Genomic DNA, 24880 nt, shown 5'->3' with positions numbered 1-24880 from the left:
ACAATAAAGTAGAATCTAATCTAATCTAATAAATAATTAATTCACCTCCGCCTACGACGACGATGCCATCGTCCATCGCGATGTTTCACATTAGACATTGTATGATGGTGAATTAGTCGACATCGCCCAAACCCTATTAGTAATGATCACTGCGTGAGACGCAGTAGGAGAAATGCATCAGAGCAATAGAGAGAGATTTCTGTGGCTTCTGTTTTGATGAGTTCTGATGAGTTTTTTGACCTTCTGGGGACACAAAAGATTTATCTTACATCTTGAAAAATTGGTAAAATAGGTGCACTTTAAAGTGTTTTTAATAATCAATAGTGCCTCTCTGATTGTTATGAATTGTTCTCACAGAAGAGGAGAAGAAACAGAAGAGAAAGCAGACAGAAAGAGAAGGGGGCAGCAGTCCGCTTCAGCGATCCAAAACTTTCTTTGGTCTTTTCCGCAAGCGAGATTCCTCCAGATCACGCTCCAGATCACCGCCACGCTCGGAGAGCAGTCTGGGTAAGACAAGACAATGTTTTTTGTACAAGACGAGTTATTCATTCATTCATTCATTTTCTTCTCGGCTTAGTCCCTTTATTAATAAGAGGTCGCCACAGCGGAATGAACCGCCAACTTATCCAGCATATGTTTTTTTACCCAGTGGATGCCCTTCCAGCCGCAACCCATCACTGGGAAACACCCATACACTCTTGCGTTCACACACATACACTACGGCCAATTTAGCTTATCCAATTCCCCTATAGCGCATGTATTTGGACTGTAGGGGAAACCGGACCACCCAAAGGAAACCCACGCCAACACAGGGAGAACATGCAAACTCCACACAGAAATGCCAACTGACCCAGCAGGGCTCAAACCAGCAACTTGAGGCGATCGTGCTACCCACTGCCCCACCAGGATGCCCCAAGACAAGTTATTTTGTTCTATAAATATATGATCAATCAAAGTCAAAGTCAGCATTATTACTTATTAAATTCTGCCACATGAACAGACATACAGAGAATTGAAAGTATGTTACTCTCAGACCCTGGGTGTACTGATAAAACTCTAAAAGTGTAGTAAAAGATATACAAAGGACGAGTAAATTAAGAACCAAGCCTCTGCCTTCAAACAAGACATGCATTTTATTCTATCCTCATGTGTTCATGTGTTTATCACCACTTTAAGAAGGGTAGGTTTGATCAAAAATGTTTGGACAAAAAAACTGAGACTTTTTTTTTTTCAAAGTAACGCATTTTTAAAGTATGTAGTATATACAGTATATAGTAATACTACATACTAATATGTAGTATTATGTAGTTTAATACATAAACACACACACAATGGTTTGTTTTTGTGAATTGTGGGGACATTCAGCAGGTTTACATAGATTTATACTGCACAAGCTGTATTATCTATGGCTCTCTCCAACCCTACTCCTAAACCCAACCCTCTCCATCAGAGATGAGACCTTAAATCAATGTTTACATTTTAAACAAGTGGCAAGAGTAATGGGATGCATTTGAATACAATAAACTACTGTATATGAAATCCAACCAGAAATCTCTTAAGACTAGATTTGATCTAGTGGTTTTTACAAGATGTCGTATTGGACATACAAGAATAACCCATGGTTTTTTGCTCCATGGTGAAAACCCTAATCAGTGTTTGTACTGCACAATCCCCCTTACTATAAAACCCATTTTACTGGACTGTCCTGCTTTTAATGATTCCAGAGGACTTTTTAATGAAATGAACTCTCTTAAGGACTCAGCAAAGTGACTCCAGAAAAGATTTGAGAATGTTTATCATGTATTAACACTAAAAATCTTATTTAATTTATGCATTCATTTGTTTGTCGATTTTTAATTGTATATTTATTATTGAAATGTTCCTGCCATGAAAATAGCCTTCGTTGCTGACATGGCATTAAATAAAAAACACATACATACTTTGTGAAAAAAACTCATTCTGTGTCATTTATAAGCATTTTGATGAGGAAGGCCATAAGCCAGAGGAGTGCTATATTCATTTTTACATTTGATCTAATTTAGACTTCTGCTGATAGTCTTATATGTTGCTCTTAGGAGACCCAGAAGTCTCAAATCATTCAGGACATGTGTTAATCCCTTAGTGTAATACATCCAAAACACAGATTGCCATAATGTCAGGAAAGCAAAGTCTTTTTATTGATGAGATATGATGGGAAAAAAACCTGTTTGAGTTACTTTCTTCTGTTGAACACAAATGAAGACATTTTGAAGAATGCTGGATACTGGTAACCATTGACTTCCATAGAGGTAATGGTTACAGGTTTTTAAGCATTCTTCAAAATATCTTCTTTTGTGTTTAACAGAAGGGAAAAAAAAACGTAATGGTTTGGAAACACTTGAGGGAGAGTAAATAGTACTAATAATAAATATTAATATATTACAGTGTGACAGTGTCAGGCCTGTAAATTCCTTAAAAATATCTGACCCGCCCTCATTTAAACAATGGATTAGAGAAGTTAAAGAATAAGTAATATAATAATATTTTCTTAGACTGAAGCAAGATGGAAACCGGGCGGCATGGTGGCTTAGTGGTTAGCACCGTCATCTCACAGCAAGAAAGTCACTGGTTTGAGTCCCAACTGGGTCAGTTGGCATTTCTGTGTGGAGTTTCCATGTTATCGTGTTGGTGTGGGTTTTCTCCGGGTGCTCCGGTTTCCCCCACAGTCCAAACACATGTGCTATGGAGGAATTGATTAACTAAATTGGCCGTAGTGTATGAGTGTGAATGTTTTAATGAATGGGTGTTTCCCTGTACTGGGTTGCAGCTGGAAGGGCATCCGCTGTGTAAAACATGCTGGATAAGTTGGCGGTTCATTCCACTGTGGCGACCCCTAATGAATAAAGGGACTAAGCTGAAGGAAAATAAAAGATGGAATCCAATATTAAGAATAATACACAGCAATACATAATACAGGGTTTCCGCGGGGTCTTAAAAAGTCTCAAATGTAAAAATCTAAATTTTAGGCCTTGTAAAGTCTTAAATTGGCTGTTCTTGGTCTTAAATATTTTTGCACAGGTCTTATTTTTCCGATGTCCATGTCATGCTACCTCTAACGCTCATTTAAATTCTTTGTTGTTGATGTTGCTTGGTTTTTGTGGTGTAGTTCTTTATTTCACTCAACTACAAATCAGACCAACATGCAATAGCCAATCAGCTTTCTGTTATTGAACTCAGTGTGTGCGGTGAATGTGACGTCATCACTGTGTTTACGGAGCTTCGATTTGGGTGTGCGTGACATGATTTCGGCTGGCAGAGCTCACGAAATGTTTTGAGACTCAGGTGAACAGTTTGTGCTGTGTTTGATTCGAGTTGAATATGAAACACTTTGAAGAGATTTTGTCTGAAGCAGATACGACTGTACAGACATCTTAATGAGCCGTCCATGCGTGATCACAGGGAGAACCAGATGAACAATCATTCTTGGCTAGAAATTGCAACAGCCGTGGAAAAGGAGGAAAGTTTTTATAAAAGTTTGGAAAAACCTGAGGGATGAGTTTGTTAAAACAAACAAAGAGGCGATGCAAAAGTGGAGACTCAGGTGATTTTAATATTACAGAATATGTTTTTCCACCAGTCACAGGTTTAACACTGATGTATATTTTACAATCCTGAATTCAAAACAGTTTAATATTTACAAAACTAAAATTAATTAACAAATTATGTCTTTGATAACTGGAGAGGAATATATGAACCAATCAGTTTACAACATACTGATGGCCAATCTCTGGGCTTTATTAGTGATAATGATCATGAATGTTGGACCATTGTTGTCTCTTTAGCTTATCAGTAGAGTACAGAGACTGTCCAGACAGTAATGTGAGAATTGTTGAGTGGGAAAAATAATAAATAAAAACGTCAGTATTTTTCAGTAAGTGTGCTTATTTTATTTATTTATTTATTTTTGCTTTTATTCTTGCCATAATAAGAAATATAATTGTAGAGCAACACATGTCCTGTTGTTATTAATATTTAACTTTAATAAGTAAAACTGTCTGAGATCTGAACAAAAGTAAGTGATGCATCAGAGTTTGAGTTAAAAAAATCTTGAATGGTTATAAAAATCTTTATAATCATTATAATAAATAATAAAAATAATAACAAACAGTTTAAAAATCTTCAATGTTATTAATGATATGACGTAGTTCCAGATATTTTCTACTTCTCTGTTTATCCGTCTGATTTTACTGTCTGTTTCTTTTGACCGCCTCCTGTCAAGAGTTCACACTTAGCTGATGATCAATAAAGCGTATTTGGCTTGCTGTCCCGGGAGAGAGCCCTGAGCTCGTAATATCCTCAAGCCCGGGGCTCCCTCCCGTTAGAAGGGCGAGAGGGGAGTTTGAGCTCAGGTAGGTCTCGAGAACTCCCCTGCTTGTCGCCGTGTGAGAGTGTAAACTAAGGTTGTCTTAGGTGATAATTTGGTTTAGTCGATTGTCTATGGTTTCTGTTTTTGGATGGTGGGAGGAAACTGGGGAACCTGGGGGAAACCCACGCGAACACGGGGAGAACATGAAGACAGAAACACCAACCAGCCCGATAGGAGGCTGGACCAGCGGTGTTCTTGCTGTGAGGCAACTGTGCTAGCCACTGAGCCACCATGCTGCCCTATCGGAAAAGGGGGAGGAAGTAGGGGTGGAAGCTTCAAGACGAAGATAACTGGAGTGAAAAACTCTGGTTATTTATAATGCTTCCGTACTCATCTAATAGGTCAGATTACGGAGCTAATGAGGAGCCAGCCGTGTTGATCATAAGCACGTGATCCTCTTATAAATAAACCACATTTAAAATGAATATCACAATGGCGAACACGTCAAGTATAAAAGCCTCGTCTGTTTTGTGAGGTGTGCGATGCGGCGCCAGTATAAATCAGCATTAAGATGTTTGTTTGTTTTTGCTGTAGTTCAATGGTGCATCTAACCTGTCTTCAGTACTGTTCAATTTGAACACACTTATTTTACCACTAATATAGTGATTTTAGCATTTTCTCTTTATGTGTATGTGTGTTTTTATATTGTGATATAGGTCTTACATTTAATACTTAATGGTCTTAAAAAGGTCTTAAAAAGTCTTAAATTTGACATTATGATATCTGCAGAAACCCTGATAATAATACATAATTAACTTGATACATGTAATGTGGATTTTGTAAACTACTATATTACATTGCCAGTTTGTGAATCTTCTCTCCATCACCACACCACCCTTTTAACATTCATTTGTTTATTAATATTTTTTTTTTGTTACCCTAAGTAAAGTTTAGTTATAAACAAATTTCGAGAGGATCACGTGCTTATGATTGCTAGCGGCTGGATCCGCATTATCCAATTCTCAATGCACCAATCAGATGACTCCTAAGCTACTACAAATACCCTGGGTTACGTACCACCGCTATCTTCGTTTTGAAGAATCCCCCCTTCCACCCCTACTCCTCCTTCTTCCTAGATGGGTGACACGGTGGCCCAGTGCTTAGCACTGTTGCCTCACAGCAAGAATGTCTCTGGTTCCATGCTTTACCAAACCAGCAGACGTTTCTGTGCGGAGTTTGCATTTTCTCTCCGTGCTCACGTGGGTTTCCCCCGGGTTTCCCGGTTTCCTTCCACCGTCCAAAAAACATGCAACATAAGTTAATTGACTAATCCAAACCGGCACTATAGACATGCTCCTAGTAAATGGTTATCTCTCAAGAGCAATCACTGGCTGTTCATTGGTTATTACAGCGGGGGAGTTCTCGAGATCTACCTGAGCTCAAACTCCCTTCTCGCCTTGCAACGGGAGGGAGCCCCGGGCTCGAGGATCTTATGAGCTCAGGGCTCTCTCCCGGGACAGCATGCCAAACAAGCTTTATAATCAATCATCAGCTAAGTGTGAACTCTTGAAATACATTGTATGACATGTTTTTGTATGTTTGATCCTCCTTTTCCCCCTATCTTTCAATATCCATCTGTATCCCTATTGTTTATCTCTGTTGTATCAGATTTCTTAGTATGTTTCAATAAAAAATAATGGTACTGTTTTCCAGCCGGCAGATGTAATGGTGATGTTTCTGAGCAGGATAATCTGGTTCCGCTGCGAGAGATGGCCGTCAGATTGCTGGAGGATGAAGATGTGACTGTGCTCATGGGAATCTGTAGAAGGGTAAGAGAGATGATGATCATATAACTCACGGATTTCCACAGCGACTTTAAAACTGAAGTGCTGTTCTGACAGTATTTATCAGAGCGAGGCCTGCAGACGCTTGTTCATCCACTGCTGGCCATCCTGAACACGCCAGAGAAGCTTCTGCTGCTCCGAGAAATCAGGTTAGACGAAAAGACACATCATCAGTCGGCCATATTGGAGAACAAAATGTAAACAAAGCCACTGAACTGAATGAAACTTGGATATTTTTGCTGATTAATGTTGGTGAAAATTATCAATTATTGTCATGTTTGGGCTGTAATAGTCAGTCACACTGGATATGAATCATTTAGTGTACTATAGACCAGTGTTTCCCAACCCTGTTCCTGAAGGCACACCAACAGTACATATTTTGGATGTCTCCCTTATCTGAACCATTCATTTCAGGTTTTCAAGTCTCTTCTAATGATGATTTGATTCAGGTGTATTTGAATAGGGAGAGGTTGAAAATGTGGACTGTTGGTGTGCCTTCAGGAACAGGGTTGGGAAACACTGCTATAGACTGACACAAAGTATAACAAATCAAGCCGTAAAGAGAAAAACTGAGGAGCAAAAATGTGTTTGTGGCCAAACTGAAGCTGTATAAGCAAGAATCTGGACAACATTCATGTTTGTTCCTATCACTTCTGCACAAATAGGTGAAATATTAGTCTAATATCGCTAATATTAGTCTAATATTACTCTAATATACTGCTCATATGTGTGTTTTACCACTTATTAAATTCAGTTTGACAAAATATTGCACTCTTTCCTGCTTATTAAGTCCTTATTAATATGATTTAGCAGAATCCACATGTTTTTCTCATGATTTAGACTCTGCTATTTCCAAAATAAGAAAACATTTTTATTTATCTAGGACATGTTTTCTCTGTTTCTCTCAGGACACTCGTCTCCTCTAGTGATCTTCCAGTCTTCAACAGCCTGGTGTCTCCATTTGAAGAGGAAGCATATGATATCCTGAAGAGTCGCTCACGTAAATTGATCATAATGCTTAAGTCTGAATGTTGACAGTCAGGGTTCATACGAGTGCTGGAAATGCTTGAAAATGCTTCAATTATAGTCTAGTGTTTCTAGTAGTTCCGCGTACCACTGGAAGGAAGACTGCGTACCACAGTTTGAGAACCACTGGTTTAAATCATTTGTTTTACCATATAGGTAATGATAATTACTTATTAAAAAAAGAAAAGGGGTGGCGCGGTTGGTCACTATCACCACACAGCAAGAAGGTCGCTGATTCGAGTCCTGGCTGGATCAGTTGGCATTGTGTGGAGTTTGCATGTTCTCCCTGTGTTGGCGTTTGTTTCCTCCGGGTGCTCCGGTTTCCCCCACAGTCCAAACACATGTGCTATAGGGGAATTGATGAACTAAATTGGCCATAGTGTGAGAGTGTATGGGTGTTTCCCAATACAGGGTTGCAGCTGGAAGGGCATCTGCTGTGTAAAACATATGCTGGAATAGTTGGCGGTTCATTCCGCTGTGGCAACCCCTGATGAATAAAGGGACTAAGCCGAAGGAAAATGAATGAATGAATGAATAATATGATGAAGTATGCATATGAATATGTAATGTATATTTTCCACACAAATCTGAAAATGCACCTAAAAAGAGCTTGGAAAAATGCTTAAATTTGACTTTGGAAAAGGAGTAAGAACCTTGTGTCAGTGGTTTATGAATGATGGTTAGTGTTGTGTGTTTAATGCAGGCAGGAGTTCTCCTCTGCGCTCTCCTCAGACAGGACTCGCTCCTCGACGGCACCTCATCACACCTGTACCAGGTGAGCAGCACATCAAAATATGATCCAGTCTTTGGCAGGTCTTAAAATTGGGGAAATATAACCTCTGATGAGCAACAACATATAAAGTAGGGCTCTATTTCAATGATTTAAGCGCATGGTCTGAAGCGCATTGCGCCGGTGCACTCAGATCTAAATCCACGTTTGCTATTTTAGGGATGGGAAAAACGGCCTGTGAGCCCGGCACATAGTCTAATAGGGCTGTCCTCATTCTCTTAATGAGTTATGGGTGTGTAATGGGTGTATTGTGCATTAAACCAACCAGAGTCTCATCTCACATTAGAGTCACATCATATTTACACAATAGACTTTGTACATGGAAAAATACAGAACGAGTGTCTACAGAAAGTCTACAGGGAATCTACAGAATGAGCCGGATTCACCTAAACCCCCTGAGGTGAAGAAGGTGTGAGATGAGGATAAGATTTAGATTTATATAGACAATAATAATCTTTTACACTTTAATCCTTTAATGTTTCATATCTGGAGATATTTCTGTACCCGCCTGTCGGTAATGCACTCTTAAAGTGAAGTTTCACGAAATAACTTCGAGAGGAGCACGTGATATGATTGATCGCGGCTGGTCTCTCATCTGTAATCATTAGTAAGCCAATCGAATGATTCCAAACTCACTATAAATAGCCTGACTAACATTACCTCCTCATCTTCATTTTTTGAAGAATCCCCCATCTTTCCCTTTTCCTCCTTTATCAGGGGGAGCTCTCAAGAACTGATCTTGGACCCCTTTACATGCTAAATGAGCAGGCGGGAGCCATGGGCTCAATTATATCTGAGCTCAGGGTTCTCTCCCGGTGACAGCATGCCAAACCTGCTAATATTATCCAGCAATATCTAAGTGTGAACTCTTGAAATATTTCTAAAAACGTGCACCATTGATTTTAGATTAGCTTTTAGTTAGTCAGTGGCGTGGTCTATTTCAGTTGCCTTGTATTTAAATAGCAACACAAGTAAAACACATTTGCTATTTAAACAACATGATACAGGACATGAAAATGATTGAAGATGACCAAAATAAACTTTTTTCAGTGGATTTACTTGCATGGATTAATTGTTAAAAGGATAGGAATGTGCACTAGCAAAATAAGCGTAGCAAAATTTGATTTCTCGCAGACTTTCAAGAGTTCACACTTACATATTGATGCTGTTAGCAGGTTTGCCATGTTGTCCCGTAAGAGAACCCTGAGCTCTGAGAAAATTGAGTCCAGGGTTCCCACCAGGTCAATGAGCATCTAAGGGGGTGCGAGATCAATTAGTTCTCGAGAGCTCTCCCTGGTAAAGGAGGAAAGGGGATGAGGGGATTGTTCAAAAACAAAGATAAGGGAGGTAAGGTAGTGATGTGACGTTGTGCGCCGAGGCTTCGAAGCATGTATAAAAAACGATACATCCCGCAGTGAAGCAGTGTACCAGAGCTTGATTTGTTTTACCATCATCACGTGATCAGTGACGTCCGAAGCTTCATTTTCGCCTATACCCTCGTGACTGCTTCGAAATTTGATTCAAAGGTTTAAACACCCCCATGGGTTAGTAAAGTGTATAGAGAGAGATTAGGCGTCGATTACATACATTTCTAATGTTTCAAAGCACTGCACCGGTAGTAAAAAGGTTTTGAAGCATACTAAAGTGCATTAGCGTATTTATTTACAACTATCTTTAAAGAAAACCACTGCATATCGTAGTATAGTGTTTAACAGAGGCCAGCTGGCTACTGTAACCCGAAAGCATTACACACATAGCCTACTCCTTAGAGCATTCGTCTCTCATGCAGGAATTGCTGGTTCGATCCCCGCTTGGAACGGGACTAGTTGTAATATGATAAATGTAAATACTTTTGAGTACCTTGGATTTAACTACAGTCATCGGTCGTGTAATGTAACATACCTTATGTGTAAAAACTAGAGTTATTTGTTTATATTGCTGTTGTTGTATTACTACATGAATGAGTTGGTCAGTTGTGAACATTTGACATTATTGCAACACAGTGCTTTCCCACACTCTAACTACGCTCTTACAGCGCTGCGAATAGGGGCGGGATTAAACAAGATGATTAGACATTTAAATAAGCGAGAGATTGGCCAATGTTTTAAATTTCTGTCCAGAGAGGTCCTGTTTTGATCCTCGATTGCTCTCACACAGTCAAGTGATGCGATTTCGCAGGTCAGAGTTCACCAAGCTTGAACTTTGCAACACAGCAACCTGCGAAATCTGTGGCAGGTGCTTGCGTTTCCGGTCTGACGCATTCGCCTGAGTATGAATGGAAGTCTATGGGGAGAAAAGTGCAGTGTGACCACAGCTTTACTGTTAGTTTGCTATATGAAGGAATGACGCACAAAAAATCCACGCCCCCTACTTAAAATTAAGTTTCAGTTGAAAGTACATTAACATACTGAAATGAAAATCTCAGCAACTTCCAAGAGAGCCTATTATTCATTGTAAAAGGTCTTTTTTTTCAGGCTGATTTGCATGCAATGTCAAAAAACAGTATCATTTTATTTTATAATATGCAGCTTATTGTATTATTCGTCAGAAAAAATGAAAATATACTATAGTAATTTATAGTAAATACTATAGAGTGTTTTTAACCTTACTGACACTAACACCTCCAATAGAGATAGAGATGTTGCACAATCAGCTAGAATTGGTTTTTATGTATGGGAGATATATATATTGCATCACCAAAAATCATTGAGGTCATGTCCATGTGCAATAATCAGTATATTGATTATAAGCTGCTTTGACACAATCCACATTGTAAAAGCGCTATACAAATAAAGGTGAATTGAATTGATTATTGTGACAAGCCTGTGCATATCTGCTTCAGATCTGCAGGGTGGATTCGAGCTGCAGGCCGCAGACGATCTAAAGAGGCAGAATCAGCTTCTAGAGAGTCTGGAGCTCCTGCGTTTATCCTGCTGTCCTGCAGATCAGTCCAGATCCTTCAGTCCCTTGCTGGACGTCCCGCTGGACACTTTCGATCCTTCAGAGTCAGTGAATTCCTCCAGGACGTCGGCGCTGCTGCCAAACTGGCTGCTGACGGAGAACAGACGCTCAGAGAGGTAAAGTCTAGAAGGGATACAGCTGCGGATACTCACATCCATATAGCAGCATTTTAATGATGCTGTACAACATTAATGAATGTTTTTTTGCGTTATCGTGAGGGCTGGGGTAGGGTAGATGATAATAAAATACCATTTATTGGGTAATTTAATAAATAATATGAATAAAACAACATAATTGCTGTTTTTATATTACTGTGATGGATGGGTTTAGGGGTAGACGTTAATAAAATACAATTTATTGGTAATTAAATAAATAATACTAATAATGCTCTGGATAATTACTGTTGTTACATTACTGTGATGGTTGGGTTTAGAGTTAGGTTGGGGTATACCTTAATAAAATACAATGTAATGCTTAATTTAATAAATAATATGTGTAATATCATAATTATTGTTTTTACATTGGTTGGGTTTACGGTTGGGGTGGGGTGGATGTTAATAAAACACAACTTAATGGGTAATTTTATGAATAATATGAATAATACTTGGTATAATTACAGTTTTTACATTACTGTGATGGTTGGGTTTAGGGGTAGATGTTAATAAAATACAATTTAATAGGAAATCTAGTAAATAATATGAATAATACTTTGAATAATTACTGTTTTAGATTACTGTGAGGGTTGGGGTAGGGGTAAACATTAATAAAATACAATTTAATGGGTAATTTAATAAATATTATGAATAATACTGTATAATGACTGTTTTATATTACTGTTAGGGTTGGGGTAGGGGTAGACGATAATAAAATACAATTTAATGTGTAATTTTAATAAATAATATGAATAAAACTCAATATAATTACTGTTTTACATTACTGTGATGGTTGGGTTTAGGGGTAGACGTTAATAAAATGCAATTTATTGGGTAATTTAATAAATAATATTAATAGTACTTTGAATAATTACTGTTTTACATTACTGTGAGGCTTAGGTTTAGGGTTGGGGTAGGGGTAGACATTATTAAAATACAATGGAATGGGTAATTTAATAAATAATTTGAATATAACTCTATATTATTACTGTTTTATATTACTATGATGTTTTGGTAGGGGTAGACATTTAATAAAATACATTTTAATGGGTAATTTAATAAATAATAGGAATAATTCTCTGTATATTTACTGTTTTTACATTACTGTGAGGGTTGGGTTTAGGGTTGGGGTAGGGGTAGACATTAATAAAATACAATTTAATGGGTAATTTAATAAATAATGTGAATATAAGTCTATATAATTGCTGTTTTATATTACTATGATGTTTTAGTAGGGGTAGACATTTAATAAAAAACAAATTACTGGGTAATTTAATAAATAATATGAATAATTCTCTGTATATTTACTGTTTTATATTACTTTGAGGGTTGGGTTTAGGGTTGGGGTAGGGGTAGACGTTAATAAAATACAATTTAATGAGTAATTTATGAAATAATATAATTAATACCCTGTAAAATTACTGTTTTTACATCACTATGATGTTTTGGTAGGGGTAGACATTTAATAAAATACAATTTAATGGGTAATTTAATAAATAATATTAATAGTACTTTGAATAATTACTGTTTTACATTACTGTGAGGCTTAGGTTTAGGGTTGGGGTAGGGGTAGACATTATTAAAATACAATGGAATGGGTAATTTAATAAATAATATGAATAAAACTATATTATTACTGTTTTATATTACTATGATGTTTTGGTAGGGGTAGACATTTAATAAAATACAATTTATTGGGAAATTTAATAAATCATATGAATAATTCTCTGTATAATTACTGTTTTACATTACTATGATGTTTTGGTAGGGGTAGACATTAATAAAATACAGTTAATGGGTAATTTAATAAATAATGAAAATAATTCTCATTATCTTCCCTCCTGCCACTGCATCCCTTCTAGTTCCGTCCGGTCAGAGAGTCCCACAGACGATGTGCTGTTCACTGTAGTGGATGCTCCCCGACACAAGAGGCCGCTGCTGGCTCAGGTTTTCGGCTCTTTGAAGAAATCCCACAGTTCCACAGTGTCACCCGCAGAGCAGATGTGTGGAAAAAAAATAGCTCCAGACGTCCACATACAGCCTGAGTTTGAGCTCACGACTGTTCATATCAGCAAAACCAAGCAGTCTCTGGGTATTCACACTTCTTTTCTTTAAAATTAGGGCTGCATGATGCTGGAAAAATATGCGATATTTTATTGCGATATACTATTTTTATTAGCTTTTAGTTTTTATGATTTTTTAATTTAATAAAAAATGATAAGTAAATAAAAACAGGTAACATAATTTAAACTCATACATACAATACAAAACAATACAATACAGTACAATACAATACAATACAATACAATACAGTACAAGCAGCAACAAAAACATCTCTAATTAATTTAGGTTTTTACATATATAAAATGCATGTGTGTAAGACTTAATAAATAAATATTACTAGTGTGTGTGTATAAATATAACACACACACATACACACATATACTGTATATATTTGTATATCATTCAAGCCAAAAATGATTAATACCCCTGGCGAATTCTGACTTTAAGTTTTAACTGAAGTTATATTTGTATTAAACCAGCAGGTTTGTTTTTGACCGCTTCTCCCAAAAGATACAAGAGGAAAACAGTATTATAAGTCAGAATTCGCCTGGGGTATTAATAATTTTGAGCTTGACTGTATATAAACTGTACATAAATGCATTTCTTTTCAATTATACATACAGGCATGAACTAAAACTATGAGTGAAATACATTTTAAGGAAAAATAATTTTTAATATGATGCATTTTAAGTCATGCATGTTTCTCTAAATCAGGGGTGCCCAAACTCAGTCCTGGAAAGCCTACAAAGTTTAGTTCTAACCCCAAATCAGACACACCTGGGCTAGCTAATTAAGCTCTTACTAGGCTTTCTAGAAAGACAACCATGCAGGAGTGTTGAGGCAAGTTGAAGCTATAATCTACAGCAGGGGTTCTCAATCTTTTTCACTTTGGGGCCCACTTCTTTCTCCGTTCAATTTTTGAAGGCCCACCTGTCAGACATTTAGTTTGTATATATATATATATATATATATATAATATATATATATATATATATATATATATATATATATATATATATATATATATATATATATATATATATATATATATATATATATATAGGCCCACCTGCAGGATTGCTGAGGCCCACCGGTTGAGAATCCCTGATCTACAGGACTCTGGCCCTCCAGTACCTAGTTTGTGCACCCCTGCTCTAAATGCTTATTAAAAATGCTAATAATTTAATTGTGCATGATTTATCATGCCTTGCTTCTGTCTGTTTTCTGTGTGTGTGTATCAGGGATCAGTATATCTGGAGGATCAGAGTCTCGTGTTCAGCCCATGGTGAAGATCGAGAGGATTTTTCCAGGAGGAGCCGCATCTACGAGTGACGATCTGCAGGTAACAGAAGAAAAAGAAACCTGTGGATGATTGAACACATTTCCCAGTACTGGGATGCAGCTGGAACGGCATCCACTGTGTAAATCATATGCTGGAATAGTTGGCGGTTCATTCCGCTGTGGCGACCCCTGATAAATAAGGGACTAAGCTGAAGGAAAGTAAGTGAACACACACCAGTGTCTGAGCTCATGATCTTTCTGTGTGTTTCTCAGGCTGGTTTTGAGCTGGTGTCTGTGGACGGTGTATCTCTGCAGGACGTCACCCATCAGGACGCAGTGGACATCATACGACAGGCCTTCAGTAATAAGAGCATTAACCCCATGCAGCTTGTGGTCAAAGTTCCCAGAGATCCCAGAGTCTCGTGACGCAGGATTCATGCCTTACCGTATGTATTCATCACACACAATCATCGTTATTGTGTATTATAAGGGTGTAACGAGACACGTATTTGTATTGAACCGTTCGGTACGAGGCTTTCAGTTCATTACACATTACAAACCAAGCGACTAATGTCTGATAAGACAAAAGAGGCTAAAATGTGTAAAATATAATGTTTTTAGTGCAACTACGCTCAACAAGGCATCCCAAACAATGTGACAGGCAATGTGATGATTGCCCCGCCCACCACCAAACACTAGTCAGCCATACGCTGCACTAGCTCATTGCAAAATGGCTAGTAACATTAATGCAAACCTCCTATAACTAACAGCATTTGGGAGCTCTTTGATTTCCCTGTACGTTATGAGGGTGATGGCAAGAGAGTGGTGGTATGTTGCATCTGCTACACGACAGTAAGCTACATGAGCAGCAATACTTCAATAATGTCTACTCATTTACACTGACATCACGCCATTGTGTCAATAACTGGAACTAGACGAAAAATTAAAGCACGCACATTATAAACAAGTATCCCAGCGGCATTCAGACCGACACTTCCTACTATGAGACCTTACTCAATAGTGGAAAATTCAGGTTTTAAGAAAATATTAAATGTAATTGAGCCACGTTACATTTATTCTTTCAGGAGCCCTTTTCAGTCAGGCAATAAATCCTGCTTTCAGAGCCACTTCACATCAGGCTACATTATTATGTCTCATTTTTTATGAGGAAGCTTTAGGTTTTGGGAGGATTTGTTTTATTTGCTGCTTAGAAGAAACCCAAGAAGATGAAGTATAGCTCCATCACTGTTCAAAGTGAAAGAAATAAAGCAAGATCATACTTTTATGATGCTATACATGACATAATAATTCATATTTGCATTTCACATGTATAAAATGTGCCATAAATGCTGCATATATTTCACAATATTACCAAAATGCCAGTTTACTTGTTTTTGCAACCACTGGAATTACAAATCCATGCATGTACGCTCCGTGTTATCAAAGCTGCTTTGATTTTATCAAAAAAAAAGGCCTTTATTTGTCACATAGACTTCCATGTAGTTGCATACACTATCACAGTGTTTCCCAACCCTGTTCCTGGAGGCACACCAACAGTACATATTTTGGATGTCTCCCTTTTCTGACCCATTAACTTCAGGTGTTGGAGTCTCTTCTGATGTTATGATGAGTTGATTCAGGTGTGTTTGATTAGGGAGAGGTGGAAAATGTGTACTGTTGGTGTGCCTTCAGGAACAGGGTTGGGAAACACTGCCCTATTATATAGTGAAATTGGACCTCCCCCGACTATAAACAAACAACACATTTCAGGGGAAGACAGGTCAACAGGAGGTAAGTGTTAATATATGTTCATGTATCATTCATTCATTCATTTTGTTTTGGCTTAGTGCCTTTATTAATCAGTGGTCGCCACAGTGGAATGAACTGCCAACTATTCCAGCATATGTTTTACGCAGCGGAAGCCCTTCCAGCTGCAATGTATCACTGGGAAACACCCATACACACACACTCATACACTACGGCCAATAATCAATTACTCTATAGCGCATGTGTTTGGACTGTGGGGGAAACCGGAGCACCCGGAGGAAACCCACACCAACACGGGGAGAACATGCAAACTCCACACAGAAACACCAACTGACCCAGCCGAGGCTCCAACCAGTGAACTTCTTGCTGTGAGGCGACAGTGCTACCCACTGCGCCACCCATATTGGTATTTTATTGATAATAATTGGTATTATGATTATTATGTAGTCATATATGTATATACAGGGGTGTCAACAGTGAGTGCATAGGGCCGTGGCAATTTAGGGGCCCTGTGACAGGAAGCGGAGGGGCCCACATGATTATTATTATCAAAATTATTCACCCCTTTAAGCTAATTTTTTTGTCCGACTGTTAACAAACCATCGTTATACAATAACTTGCCTAATTACCCTAACCTGCCTAGTTAACCTAATTAAAAAAGCCTTTAAATGTCACTTTAAGTTGTATAGAAGTGTCTTGAAGAATATCTAGTCTAATATTATTTACTGTCATCATGACAAAGAGAAAATAAATCAGTTATTAGAGATGAGTTATTAAAACTATTATGATTAGAAATGTGTTGAAGAAATCTGCTCTCTGTTAAACAGAAATTGGGGAAAAAATAAACAGGGGGGCTAATAATTATATATGTGTGTGTGTATGTATGTATGTGTGTATATATATATATATATATATATATATATATATATTATATATATATATATATATATATATATATGTATATATAGTATGTATATATATATATATATATATATATATATATATATATATATATATATACATACATACATACATATACATACACAGATATATGTGGCTCTATATATATAACAAGAATTTGGAGTGACTAAAACAAATGAGATTCTTGTGCAATTAACAGCAAACTTTACAGATACATCACTAGGATTAATCTTAGTCAAAGATTAAATCTTCATAGTAAGTTACTTGATTTAGCATTTAACTTGATTTAGTTTTCATGCAACCGAGTCAGGGCTAAATTCAGCCAGGATAGATTAAAAATCCCAGCTTAATGCCTCATCTTGCAGTTGTGCACCATCCCTCTGGAAACATGTCAGAAAAAATAAACCAGACTGTGCAATGCAAACATATTAAACACCGAATGCAGATGCATGATGTGCAGTTTTGTGGTTGCTAAGACCACTATAACAAAATAAACTTGACCTCATTAATTGCACAGACGTGTTTTAACTTTTAACTCAAATGAAACACTTTTGACTTGTTATAAATGTCAGAGTTTTTAAAGAGGAAACCTGCCAAAGAATTGAATAACATACCAGTAAATGTAATCCATTGCAGGTGTTTATTACAAACAGCTTTTAGGAACATTTAAATATACAGCACGAAAAATATACAGTGTGTTGGCTTCATACAAATACTGTCAACATGTTAATTAATAAAAAATGACAATACCACCACAATCACCCACAATATACAGAGCAGTTACACAGCAGCGATGCTTTGGTCTATTCACAGTGACTTCTATATGGTGCATGACTATATATTATTCAACATTATGTACGTCTAATGCGTTATTTTGGTACAGATATATAACAGTCAGTAGCTTTTATGAAGGTTGGTGTTTCCTCACTGTAGTGTTAAATAGCACTTCATGTCAAAATTGAGTTAATTGGCTGCTTTAATGAGGATCATAATAACAAAACATATTATTAATAATGTACTAATAATAACTTTGTATTGTTCGTTGTCTTTTTTTATACCATATCTGTAAAAATAAGGATAATAAACTAATAATAGCTGAAGTGGTGTTCTCGGAAATGCCGTATTGTTTTAACTGCAACATTAATGTAGAAATAACTTAGAAATAAACTGCAGATGAGCAAACAATTTCGTTTTTTTTCCCATGATGCCATGAAAATTAAATGCTCTGAACTCCCAACTTTGTTAATATGAATTCAACAAAAACAGCATTTGCTAATCAAACACTTGTGGTTATTCTGACGTGATGTAATTGCAGTTATATAAGGCGTTTTATAATGTCACTCCTAATGCTGATGCTGTGGATTTTTGGGATATTCCAGTAATAATAATAAATAATAAACAACAACAAGGTCCTTAAAACCTTAAAATCTGCATAAAAACATAGGATTTCACTTGAGATGGATAATTAATATTTATGACCCCTGACCACAAAAACCAGCACTAAATAACCAAATACAATAACCAGAAAGATGTTGCATAGGTCAAAATTGTTGATTAATGCCTAAAGTCATCAGAATATTATGTTTAAATGAAAATATTTTGTAGATTTCATACTGTAAATATATCAGAACTATATATATATTTTTTTTTTATTAGTAATATGCATTGCTAAAAACTTGATTTAGACCAGTGTTTCTCAACCACATTCCTGGAGGACCACCAACACTGCATGTTTTGGATGTGGCTTTTGTCTGTCACACCCATTACAGGTCTTTCGGTACCTGCTAATGAGTTGATGATCTGAATCAGGTGTGTTTGGTTAAGGAGACACGGAAAATGTACAGAGCTGATGCTCCTCCAGGAATGTGGTTGAGAAACACTGATTTAGACAACTTTAAACATCCTTAACTTTCTTTTTATATATATATATATATATATATATATATATATATATATATATATATATATATAACTATTTTTAGGGGTTTTTCACCTTTATTATGACAGGGCAGTAGAGAATTCAGACAGGAAAGCATTGGGGGCAGAGAGAGGTGCAGGATTGGCAAAGGATCTCAAGCCGGGAATCGAACTCGGGTTGCCGTGAGCACGTCGGTGCTATATGTCAGTGCGCAATACCACTAGGCTACTGATAGATTTTTATGTCAGATATTCTAATAGTTGCATCTCAGGCAAATATTTCCCTATTATAATAAACCATACATCAAATGGAAAACTTTATTATTTTTTTTGTAGAAACGTATGCTATATTACTTATTTGGCATACAAATAATTGCATATGTAAGCTAAATTTGTAGTCCAGGGTCACATATTTAATAAAAGATTTGCAATAAACAGTAATGAAAACATTTACAGAATATTGCTTTATTGGTTGTTGTTCCCTTGCATTTATATTCAAAATGTTTTATGTATAATTTTAGATTATTTCACGACTAAAGACACCAAAGTGCACTTCTGTGAGATCACAAACATTGCGAGCAAAATAATTCATGACTAAATGGAGTTGCACCAATAACTGGGTGACACAAATCATGTGACACTCACAATATAACTTTACTGTCCGCCTGCTGTTGGCTGTATTAAAGGGACAGTACACCAGAAATTAAAATTCTGTCTTCATTTACTCATCTTGCTCCAAACCTGTTTGAGTTTCTTTCTTCTGTTGAACTCAGTTTAAGATATACTGAAGAATGCCGCCATTGACTTCCATAGTATTTATTGTTCCTACTAGGGATGCACTGAAGTGACAACTGTGGCCCAACACCAAACATTATGTACGCAATTGTACCAAAAATGCTTAGTAATACTTATTTATAATTGCATTAAATAATATAAACTATTTTCTTTTTTCAATTTAACCCAATATCTTAAATTATAATGTAAATAAACACACAAGCCAATATGTTAACTACATTTTAATCCAAAATATTATATCCCAAAACTATTGTGCATAACTAGTTCCTACTATATATCAATGACTGCTTTTTTTCCAACATTCTTCTGAATATCTGTGCAGTATTCTACCTCATTTTATACTATAAATAGTGTAAGATGTGCATTCACACTGAAAATAAATGCATTTTAAATAGCCAGATGATGCACTTATTTAGGCAGTAAACACAAGTGTTGAGTGCTGAACACTTCATGCACTCAACGCTCACAGCTGTCCTCATGTAGTGGAAGGGGAGGAGCTATTGAGTAAGGGGAGGGGCTACTTGTGAAGAGGAGAGACCATGTGTGAAGGTTGAGGGGAGGAGCTACTTGCGAAGTGGAGGGGTTACTGGTGAAGGCTAAGAGCTACAGATGAAGGGGAGGAGTTACTGGTGAAGGGGAGGAGTTATCAGGCACTGAGAATGAATTAGATTGTGCAGGCAAAATTCTCCTACGTAAATGATGACAGGTACTACAGGAGTCCCTCGCTATAACGCAGTTCACTTTTCGCGGTCTTGCAGCTTCGCGGATTTGTTTCATGCAATTTAAAATGCTTTTTTTTTTTTTTTACAGCACATTGTCATAGTCTGCGTCCTGATTGGCTGCAGACCATTGTCAATCAATTTCCTCCATGTCTCATGTGCAGTACAGGATGCGTTCAGCTTGCCAAATTAACATAAATCTTCGATTGCTAGCAGTGTGGGTTTCAACTAGGATGCAAAAAGGCAATAGTCAATAGTAAAAGGAGTCGCACACCAGATGCGCCGCGACACTCATTTTAGAATTGTACATTTAATTGTACACGTAGGTTTCTATCAGGGTACGACACCGGCGCCACAAGTCAGCTGCTGTCCGCAGCGCCCAGCTATGACTCAGGACACTGTTCATATATCTCCCGCGCAACAGAGCGCCATCTGAATATTCATTCATTCATTCATTCATTTTCTTTTTGGTTTAGTCCCGTTATCAATCTGGGGTCGCCACAGCAGAATGAACCGCCAACTTATCCAGCATATGTTTCACGCAGTGAATGCCCTTCCGGCTGCAACCCATCACTGGGAAACACCCATACACTCTCATTCATTCACACACACACATACACTACGGACAATTTAGCTCACCCAATTCACCTGTACCTCATGTGTTTGGACTGTGGGGGAAACCGGAGCACCCAGAGGAAACCCACACAAACATGGCGAGAACATGCTAGCTCCACACAGAAATGCCAACTGACCCAGCCGAGGCTTGAACCAGTGAACTTCTTGCTGTGAGGCGACATATGCTACCCACTGCACCACTATGCCACCCATATTGTTATTTTATTAATAACCCTAATTTATTAATTAATCTAACCCAGCCGAGGCTCAAACCAGCGACCTTCTTGTTGTGAGGTAATGCCATCGGAATAGATTCATGTTAAATAACATGCAAATGTGCGCGTCTGGTGTGCGATACCTCCAACTGCCATGTGCGCGGCGGATGTTGACTACTTCGCAGAATTCACCTATTGTGGGTTATTTTAGAACGTAACTCCCGAGCGCGAATACCGAGGGACCACTGTACTTGGTAGTTTGGTCTTTTCTTTCACACTCGACTGGGAAATGCTTTGAATTTCCATTTAGTAAAAATGTTATTGCTCCATTTGGGACGACACTAAACTCACATGCTACATGGAGTGTATCAGTGTATAGACTGGGCAAGCTCAGTCCTGAAGGGCCGGTGTCCTGCATAGTTTAGCTTCAACTCTAATCAAACACACCTGAACATGCTAATCAGTGTCTTCAAGATCACTAATTATCTATAAGCAGGTGTGTTTGATCAGAGTTGGAGCTAAACTGTGCAGGACACCGGCCCTTCAGGACCGACTTTGCCCACCCCTGGTATAGTGTATAAGTCACCAACCCTTTTCCTGGAGATCTACCTTCCTGCAGATTTCAGTTGCAACCATGACCAAACACACCTGTCTATAACTATCAAGTGCTTCTTCAGATCCTTAATAATTGGTTCAGGTGTGTTTGATTAGGGTTGGAGCTGAATTCTGCAGGGAGGTAACTCTCCAGGAAGAGGGTTGGTGACCCCTGGTATAAGTGTATATGTGCATAGTGTGTCTTGGCATGCAACCTTTGTTTTGTGTTCAACAGAAAAAAGAAAGTAATCAAAGTTTACAACCACTTGATTCATAGTAAATAAAGAAATTGAATTTTTTGGGTGTACTGTCCCTTTAACAACACATTTCTGAAATGAGTAGATGATTCCTTAGTTATGAAGGTGAGAAATTTCCCAAAACCCGTTTCTCAAAACACACTCAGATCTCTGTGGCCGCGATGTCATCAAACGTGACTTCATTCCCGCTGCTGTCGTCGTCCTGTTCTCGGGACTCCAGCTCCAGACTGAGCTCCCGGAGCGATCGCTCCAGTTCACGGTTCCTCTTGTACATCTGAACGTAGTTCTGCTGCAACTGTTTCTGGTAGCGAATCACTTTATCCTTCTCCTCCTCCCAGCTCTTCCTCTCGCTCTCGAATGCAACCGCCTGCTCAGAAAATCTCTGCCGTTCGTACGCCAATTCAGCTTTTATTCTGTCCGCCTGCTGCCTGGAGGTCTTCAGCTCTTCAGTTTCTTCAGCCAAACGTTGCTCTTTTCCAGACGCAGCAGCATTTAGAGCATCTCGCATCTGAGTCGAATCCTCCTCCAGATGGCTTATTTTCTCTCGAAGGAGCTCGTTTTCGCTCTTGCGCCGCTGCAGTTCGTTCTGGCAGACCTCCAGCTCAAGGATTCGGGTGCGAGAGGTCGTATTCGCCTCCTGCAGTTGATTCTGGCAGGTCTGGAGCTCCGAGCGCACCTCCCGCAGCTGGCCGCGCACCGTCACCAGCTCACTCACACGCTGGGCCAGATCCGCCTGCAGGTCCTTCAGCTGCTGCTTCAGGAGGGAGATCTCGCCTGACTTCTGGCACACCTGGAGGACACGATCACAACAACACAAGCAGATGAGAGAAGAAGACAACATGTATGCGACGTTTCAGCTCAAAATAGCATATAAATAATGTTTTACAACTCTTTTATAACTGATCCGTTAAGGCTACATCTCCTGGCTCAGACTGGACTCCTCACCTCCCATTTGGTCTCCTCCAGTCTGGGCCCGAGCTGTGTGTGTTCTCTCTCAAAGGATGAACATCGCTCCTCCAGCCTCTGCCGCTCCTTCAGGATCTGCGTCATCTCCTCCTGATGCTTCTTCTTCTCCTGCTGCATCTGAAACACCTGCATCTGAAGCATCTGCTGTTCTCGCTGCGCTTTCTGAGACGCCTTCTGCATCTTAGCGGCGCACATCTGTCTGAACTCCTCGATCTCCAGCTCTGTGCGCTTCTGACGCTCCTCGTACACCTGCAAATAAAACACACACAAGGTTCATACAGATGCATACGACTCTTCAAGGTAGAGCTAGATGATTTCTTAGGCCCTGTCCACATAAGCTTACTCTACACGGTTTCTCATTGTTTGTCGACATGAAAACACAGTGTTCAAGAAACCAAAACGTTCTGAAATATACGGCCTGGGTGAAGATTTTTCCAAAACTCCGGGTACAGTGTGGTCATGTGGATGCTAACTGGAGTTACCTCATGACGTCAATACAAAGTTTACATGGACATCAGTATCCAAATGATTTGCCTTAATCTGAATAAGACAATAATATGATTAAGGTGTTTACATGAGTTGCCTTTTGAATGTTCCTGATCCCGTTTTACGTGCTATAGTAAATAGTTTGTCTATAGTAAATGCTATAGTAAATAGTCTAAAATGCGTGGCACTTTCTCCAGAGTTTCATGTAATTTCGGGTGTTTCATTTTTAATTTTGGAACTTTAACTGCAGTTTCACTTTCATTCAGGAAAATTTCATTCCCACACGAGGTATTGGATGCAAGTATGAAGTAAGGACTGCTGGAAGAGTGTTGTTTTAATGGAGTTTGATACCGCATGCCGAATGGGAGGGAAAAAAAACCTTCGCATTTCGCAGTGTGTGTGTGTGTGTGTGTGTGTGTGTGTGTGTGTGTGTGTGTGTGTGTGCGCGTGTGTGTGTCTGGGGTCCTTTACTGACTTGGTAGGTGCAGAGAATAGTGTCAAACAGCCATGTGTATAGACTCTTCTGTCGCAAAACGCGGCGAAAGTCCTACACGACGGTAACCGTTTGATTGCGATGTTTACATGTGTGAACTGCACTTCAATAATGCTACTAAAATAGAAATACTCCACGTTGAATACTTCGAATCGAATACTTAATTCGATTTCTGTTTAGTTCAATTATGACTTTAATCGGATTCAAAAATTGCTGTTTACATGGTTGACTTCATCAGAGTATTGTCTTAATCGTATTCAAATCGGATTATTGGCGTCCATGTAAATGTATTCAGTGTGTGCTGTTTTCTCTATTCTGATTGTCCGACGCGGCTGGGTTTACACCAAATGCAGAAGATGCAAACGAAACGCATCACATGTTTCGTGTTGTTCGGATGGAGATTTTCGAATGAAAGTGGGGAAACCCGGTTTATAAAAGAGACCCTGCACTTGCAGACATGGACTTAAAGGGCTCATATGATATTGCTAAAAAGAATTTGTGTATTTGGTGTAATGTAGTGTGTTTTGTGTGCTTAAACTGGCCTTTCAAGCAATAAAACATGAGATGATTCTTCTTTGATAATGTAAGCTTTCAGGTTTTATAAGTTACAAAATTGTAAATCGTAATTATGTTATTCATACATAACTCTGTATCGTAACTTGTTGACCCCCT

At 38.2% G+C, this 24880-nt stretch overlaps 2 protein-coding genes across 2 annotated transcripts in view; one reads left to right on the top strand and one right to left on the bottom strand.

Moving 5' to 3' along the window:
* The window catches only part of pdzd7b (PDZ domain containing 7b), a 37028-nt gene extending 22125 nt beyond the window's left edge, over window positions 1-14903 (top strand). Inside the window, exons 9-17 of the mRNA XM_056470167.1 lie at window positions 358-507; window positions 6059-6174; window positions 6247-6338; window positions 7098-7189; window positions 7919-7990; window positions 10848-11082; window positions 12966-13210; window positions 14424-14524; window positions 14737-14903. Of these exons, the coding sequence (XP_056326142.1) occupies window positions 358-507; window positions 6059-6174; window positions 6247-6338; window positions 7098-7189; window positions 7919-7990; window positions 10848-11082; window positions 12966-13210; window positions 14424-14524; window positions 14737-14889 (1256 nt within the window). The 3' untranslated portion in view covers window positions 14890-14903. The remainder of the gene's footprint in view (window positions 1-357; window positions 508-6058; window positions 6175-6246; window positions 6339-7097; window positions 7190-7918; window positions 7991-10847; window positions 11083-12965; window positions 13211-14423; window positions 14525-14736) is intronic.
* Window positions 14904-19132: 4229 nt separating this feature from the next.
* lzts2b (leucine zipper, putative tumor suppressor 2b) overlaps window positions 19133-24880 on the bottom strand; it is a 40674-nt gene continuing 34926 nt past the window's right edge. The window contains exons 4-5 of the mRNA XM_056469861.1: window positions 23209-23478; window positions 19133-23053 (exon numbers count right to left, since the gene is read on the bottom strand). Of these exons, the coding sequence (XP_056325836.1) occupies window positions 22406-23053; window positions 23209-23478 (918 nt within the window). The 3' untranslated portion in view covers window positions 19133-22405. The remainder of the gene's footprint in view (window positions 23054-23208; window positions 23479-24880) is intronic.

Source organism: Danio aesculapii, chromosome 12 (assembly GCF_903798145.1).
Source record: "Danio aesculapii chromosome 12, fDanAes4.1, whole genome shotgun sequence".
Classification (NCBI taxonomy): Eukaryota; Metazoa; Chordata; class Actinopteri; order Cypriniformes; family Danionidae; genus Danio; species Danio aesculapii.
The sequence above is the reverse complement of the archived record's forward strand: the minus strand, read 5'-3'. Positions and strand labels throughout refer to the sequence as shown.